Source organism: Myotis davidii, unplaced genomic scaffold (genome assembly GCF_000327345.1).
Source record: "Myotis davidii unplaced genomic scaffold, ASM32734v1 scaffold132, whole genome shotgun sequence".
In the NCBI taxonomy this organism is placed as follows: Eukaryota; Metazoa; Chordata; class Mammalia; order Chiroptera; family Vespertilionidae; genus Myotis; species Myotis davidii.
The window spans coordinates 994,793-1,001,778 of NW_006285258.1; the positions used below are offsets into that span (position 1 = coordinate 994,793).

Genomic DNA, 6,986 nt, shown 5'->3' on the forward strand with positions numbered 1-6,986 from the left:
GATAGAGCTGCAGCCTGCAGACCAAAGGGTCCTGGGTTCGATTCCGGTCAAGGGCAAATAACCTCAGTTGCATTCTCCTCCCTGGCCTGGGCCCTTGTCCAGGCATGTGCAGGAGGCAACCAATTGATGTGTTTCACTCACATTGATTTTCTCTCTCTATCTTTCCCTCTCTCTTCCATTCTCTCTAAAAATCAATGGAAAAATATCCTCGGGTAAGGATTAAAAAAAATAAAATGTCTGTTGATAGAACTTTGAAAACCATTATTCACAGAACATTTCTGCATTTAACTCCGCATTAATTATATCATGAGATGATAATTAGATTGCAGAGTATTTGCTTAAAAGAAACTGATTTCAAGGGTATCAGTTTGTGAGATTATTTTTTTTAAAACTCCTAATGGTTTCACTGTTATTTTTACTAAGATTTCTTTGATATGTATTAAAGAGAGAGATTAGGATATTTCGACATGCTAGCAAGTTGAAGCCATTATCAATCAGAAATCTTCTGGTCAGTTAAACTATCCTGCCAACTATGTTCTTAAACCTGTAAGTAGCACTTGAGGAGGCAATTCATAGATTAAACAAAAAGATCATTAGAATATCCTTAAGAAAAGGTGAAAAACTGATGCATGTCTAAAGTATAAAATGAAATCAGTTTATTTGATCTGGGCCCTTGTTGAGAGCAGTATTCCCCCACCTCCCAGAATTAGAGAATAAAGGTGACAGGCTCCTCCAACATTTTTTCTGTCCCCTACTCCCCATTATACAGAAAATACTGGCAACCTTGTATAGCAAAGCACCTTCTAATATATAGAAATCTTTTTTTCTTTGTTTTTTTATTATTAATTAAATCTTTATTGTTCAGATTATTACATTTGTTCCTCTTTTTTCCCCCCATAGCTCCCCTCCACCCGGTTCCCACCCCACCCTCCTCCCTCACTCCCCATCCACTGTCTCTTATTTAAAATAGGAGCTTCTTGCCTTCTTCTGTGAGTTACATTTAATTACGGAGACTTTTGTAGAAGCCAATGAAAACTTTTTAAAACATCAACATATATAATTTTAGCAGAAATTACATAGCTAAATGGAAAGTGTTTCAAAATTTCATCTGCGTTGTGTTATATTTTAATCCAGGAGTGGGTGTTCATCTCAGTTTTCATGGAGTCAAGGAATTTAGACCTTAAAGAATCCTAGAAATGGGTTAATCATATTATAGGAGGAAAAAAATTGAGGTCCACAAACCATAACTGACTTCCAAAGACTCATCCAGTTAGTGGCCAAACTAGGACTAGAACCCAAGTCTTCTGAGAACCACTGACTTCTTTCCTTTGTGTCATATTTTCCAACAGAATCTCTCTATTTATAGGAATTTATTTTACTGCCTCAATCAAATGGTGACCAAGCCCTTCCTGGTACCAAAGTGAGGAAAGATAAATTAAAATAAAATTCTAGTGCTAGCCAGTTTGGCTCAGTGGATAGAGCATTGGCTGGCAGACTGAAGGGTCCCTGGTTCGATTCTGGTCAAGGGCAGGTACCACTTTGCAGGCTCAATCCCTGGTCAGGGTGTGTGAAGATGTGTCTCTCTCACATCGATGTTTCTCTCTCTGTCTCTCCCCTTCTTCCTTCTACTCTCTAAAAAACCAATGGAAAAATATCCTCAGGTGAGGATTAACAGCATCAACAACAAAAAATTCTAGTGCCCTTTCCTTTTCCAGGACAAAAAGGTTCTAGAATGTTTTTCCTCTAGAATCTGTGAGATAGAAATAGGGATCACTTCAGGTCTTTCTAGAAGGAGGTCGGTATTAGATGGAGCATTGGACTGGATGATCCCCCAAGTTCTCTTTTGTCTTTGAAAACTGGGCTGGTGTCCTGGCTTCTCTCTTTCAGACTTCATGCTTTTCTGATGCTATACAAGGGTTGACGTTTTATTTTAATAGCAGATGATTTGCTAAGTGAATCAAGGTTATATTGAGTTGACATCTACATATTTTTAAAGATTTTTTTTATTGATTGGTTTTAGAGAAAGGTGGGGAGAGAGAGAGAAAAAACACACACACATAGATTTGTTGTTTTATTTATTTATGCATTCATTGGTTGATTCTTATATGTGCCCTGATGGGGGATCGAACCCACAATCTTGGTGTATTAGGATGACATTCTAACCAACTGAGCTGCCCAGCCAGGGCTGACATCTACACTTTATCTGTGAGGTTTTTAAAATTTATTTATTGTTTATTTTATTTATTTTTATTGATTTCAGAGAGGGAGAGAGAGATAGAAACATCAATGATGAGAGAAAATCATTGATCAGCTGCCTCCTGCACATCCCCTATTGGAGATCACACCTGCAACCCAGGCATGTGCCCTTGACCGGAATCGAACCTGGGACCTTTCAGCCCACAGGCCGACGTTCTGTCCACTGAGCCAAACTGGTTAAGGGTATCTGTGCGTTTTTATAAAGACTCAAATCTCTTGGGAAAATTCAGAGGCAGAGAGAAAAATTTTAATTAAAGTATGGCAAATTTTGTCTTTGACATTTTATGCAGAACCAAAAATATCTTGGTTCTGCAAAAGGAAACTGAAGCTTTCTTTTAAAACATATTTCATAAATTCTGAGGTGCACACTTTTTGACATTTTAATATCTCTGAAGTCAGGATGTGTCTTTCAACTGTTGATGGGTTATAGCTTACTTGCAGTGTTTTCCTCCTTAAGTGTTATATAAAATAATGGTATTTCATAGTTAATGGCACCATAGGTATGATGAAATAAGTAGGTATAAAGCATTCTCTTTACATCATATGGAGTCCAAATATGTACATTTATTGATGAACTTAATATGCTGAGTCTATTTTCCCCCCAGTTTCCCCTTTTCGGGTTATTTCTTTGGCTTGAAAGCAACTAGTAATCTAGTTAGCAGAGATTTTATTCTTTTGTATTGAACATGTAGCATGTATGTGAGCTGTGAAGACCTCTTTGTACAGATTTCAATATCCTGGCGCTATTATGTTTAAACTGACTCCAGAAATAATTTTGTAAAACTGAATAGTTTGAATCTTCTATCTCTGTGTGAGAGGCAGAGGCACACATTTCACAGTTACCTTGGTTTCCAGACTGGCCACGCACATGAAGCACTAGGTGCCACAGCCCTGATTTGTCCAACCACAGTGCGGCCACCGCTCTGATGGCCGGTGGCCATCTTCAGCACTGCTAGTCTTGGTGCTGCAGCAGGAGCTCGGACAGCTGTTGGTATTCTCTCCCATAGCCTCTTCCTGTGGAACTGGCTTCCCAGACCCAACACAGGATTGCCCCAGGGTGACAGGAGAGCACGCTGACACCTTGTGCAGTCAGCAGCACTGACCTTTCTGATGCCTCTGATCTGCATCTTGTTTGCAGGTCTCTGAACTCAAATTAATCTTCACCTGAACAGGTTTCTTAACTGCCCCCTTCCTATAGGTTACACAACCTGATCACTAGCATGTGTCTGCACAAACACCACAGAACTCGAACCCCTGTGCTCCCATACCTTCTCTTGCATTCCCCACTTAGTCTTAATTCTGAGGTGATATTGGGAGACTTTTTGAATCCTTAGCATTATTCTTCTCCAGCAGCTGCTGACAGTAGTGACCACTTTTTTTTTTAATTGATTTTTTACAGAGAGGAAGGGAGAGAGATAGAGAGTTAGAAACATCGATGAGAGAGAAACATCGATCAGCTGCCTCCTGCACATCTCCTACTGGGGATGTGCCCGCAACCCAGGTACATGCCCTTGACCGGAATCGAACCTAGGACCTTTCAGTCCGCAGGCCAACGCTCTATCCACTGAGCCAAACCGGTTTCGGCCAGTAGTGACCACTTTTAACCTCTGAACAGGTTAGCTGTGCTTTAATGGTTGCAACTTGATGGTTAGCCCTTTACTAGAAACAGATAAACAAAAACTGGGTACATTCAATAGAGGTGGTTTTATCTGCTCGTTATTTCTTTAGGTGGGAGCAAGTTAGGTCGTTTTGGAAAGCCTCTGTGAAAAAGAAAACATTTCACATCAACCAGTATGAAGACACACTATCCTACCAGCTCTCATGTGGTTTGAACTCATTGCAATGATACATTTAAAGTCAGTTTTCTTTTTCTTTAATGACTAGATTCATAGAGCTGAAAGTGAGGGAAATCTACAGTGTTTCTTCCTTTTTGTAGAATATTATGTTTTTCCTTCTGTCCTTCTGTGATTTAAAGTCTAAATATATTCAACTATTTATGATTAATAACCGTTCATTAACCAAGAAGTTAAAACACTAACTTTGGGAACATTTAACCCAATTACAGAGTAATTTATTATCCCCCTTCCCCCCCAAAAATGCTTTTCAGTCACGTAAGGTTCTCTGACATTAATAGTAACCCAGCACTGGTGGCTGTCAGTGACATCCCCATACAGTTTTGCCATTTACAGCCAATTTTAGCAGAAAAGGTAATTAAAGTAGGGACAATTAAAAAAGTTAAATATATTTGCTTGGAAAAAAATAACATAAAAAGGGGACAATTAAGTGGCAAATATGGCACATTTTTTTTTGTTATAGAATTCATCGTTTAAAATTATAGGAACATGGAACCTTCTCATCTTTTCTCCCTAGAAAACCTTTTTTTCTCCTTTTTGTTTCTCATGAAGTGGGCCAGATGGAGAACATATCCCCAGGACAGATCATTGATGAACCCATCCGTCCAGTCAACATTCCCAGGAAAGAAAAGGATTTCCAAGGAATGCTGGAATACAAGAAGGAGGATGAGCAAAAGCTTGTTAAGAACCTGATTCTGGGCAAGTGTTTTCTTTTCTTCTATTCTCTCAGTTCTGCAGGCTAGGAAGTCCAAGATCAAGGTGCCAGTTAGTTTGGTTCCTGGGGAGGACTCTCTGGCTGGCTTGCCAACAGCCCTCTTCTGGCCATCCTCACAGAAACAGAAGAGAAAATGGAGGGGGGATGGGATGGAGGAAGGAGGGAGGGAGAAAGAAAGAGAGATCTCAAGCACGCAAGTACTTTGTGCCCGGGATAAAAGGTCTTTCTGGTACACGTGTCAGTGGTGGGAAAGACTAGTCACTGGTTTTTGAAATATTCAACACCAGTTTCTTTAGTCCTCATTACATACTACGCACTTGGCGCTGCAGAAGCATCCTGGCCGCCATGCATTGTCAGTCAAACAGCAGGGACACTTACCTAGGAAGCAAGTCCATCCATACAGATCCCTGGAGGCCAGGCCTTCTCAGCTCTGGTTAGACTAACCTGGAAGCTTTTGAAAAGTATTATTGTATGGTCCCCACCACAGACTGATCACATTACAATCTAGAGCAGTGGTTCTCAACCTTCTGGCCCTTTAAATACAGTTCCTCATGTTGTGACCCAACCATAAAATTATTTTCTTTGCTACTTCATAACTGTAATATTGCTACTGTTATGAATTGTAATGTAAATATCTGATATGCAGGATGGTCTTAGGAGACCCCTGTGAAAGGGTCGTTTGACTGCCAAAGGGGTCGCGACCCACAGGTTGAGAACCACTGATCTAGAGGGAAGAGACTGGCCATGTCTAATGTTTTTTAAAAATCTTTCAAAGAATTGACCAACACTGCTCTAGACCATTTGCATTTCTGAATTTCTGTTTTCCTTGCTTCCCTAGAAAGTGTATGACAGTTCAATAATAGAGGAAAAATACACACACAAAAGAATTAAGGAAAATATTTTAGCAATGGAAGGAGAGGGCCAAATGAAATGGGTATGGAAGAAGCATTTCAGAGCAGCCTTGGAGATTGCTCTCAGGAATACTTTTTAGGGGAGGGTGGGAAATGGTTAGGGAGTGTGCACAGTTCTGAACTGAATGCTGAACACCTCTCAGCCTTTGTAGAGCATTCCTCCCCCAGGTGCCAGGTGACAGCAGTGTGATTGGCAGTTACACCTGATTTAAAGTTCCTAAGGTTCCTGGCATTAAACTTAGTACTATATTTAGGTGCAGAGGTGCTAAAGGTTCAACTTTATTTTCATTTAGCAAAAATGTTAAGGAGCCACTGATTTTTAAACATAAAGTTTAAGTAAAGATTCATCAGTTCAATAAACATTTAGTATGCTCTTACCAAGTGCCAAGCATTTTCTGGGCTGGGTAACAGAGAGAGTAGAGTCCCTATTCTCATATAACTTATATTCCAGTGCGAGAGAAGATAGAGGAAAAAGCCTTAGCTGGGTAGCTCAGTTGGTTAAACATCGTCCCGATATGCCAAGGTTGTGGGTTCCCTCTCCAGTCGGTACATACAAGAATCAACCAGTGAATACATAAATAAGTAGAGCAACACAAATTGATGTTTCTCTCTCTCTCTCTTTCTCTCTTTGTCTCTGTCTCTGTCTCACTCCTCTCTCTCCTTTCCTCTCTCTCTAAAATCAATTAATAACTAAAATACAAAAAATAAACAAATATATAATGGGGTAAAAAGGATGAAGAGTGAAGGCAAATGTACTAATTTATATAAAATTAGAGGCCCGGTGCACAAAATTTGTGCACAGCAGGGGGGGTGGGTGGTCCCCTCAGCCCAGCCTGCACCCTCTCCAATCTGGGACCCCTTGGGGGATGTCCGACTGCTGGTTTAGGCCCTGGGATCGGGCCTAAACCAGCAGTTGGACATCCCTCTCACAATTCTGGACTGCTGGCTCCTAACCGCTCACCTGCCTGCCTGCCTGGTTGCCCCTAACTGCCCCTTGTTGCCAGCCTGATAGCCCCCAATTGCCCCCATGCCAGCCTGGTCACCCCTAACGGCCCCATTGCTGGCCTGGTCGCCCCCAACTGCCCCCGCTGGCCTGGTTGCCTCACGCAGCCTGCTGTTCACTTGTTTGATCGTCCCTCACTGCCCCCCTCTGCTGGCCTGGTCACCCCACACAGCCCGCTGCTCAGTTGTTTGTTCATCCCTTACTAACCCCCCTGCCGGCCTTGTTGCCCCACTCAGCCTGCTCTGTCC

General features: G+C 41.4%; 1 protein-coding gene across 1 annotated transcript in view; it reads left to right on the top strand.

The window, feature by feature from the left end:
• MYO5A (myosin VA) overlaps positions 1–6,986 on the top strand; it is a 141,928-nt gene that overhangs the window by 120,955 nt on the left and 13,987 nt on the right. The window contains exon 35 of the mRNA XM_015558905.1: positions 4,662–4,808. Coding sequence (XP_015414391.1) covers positions 4,662–4,808 — 147 coding nt within the window. The remainder of the gene's footprint in view (positions 1–4,661; positions 4,809–6,986) is intronic.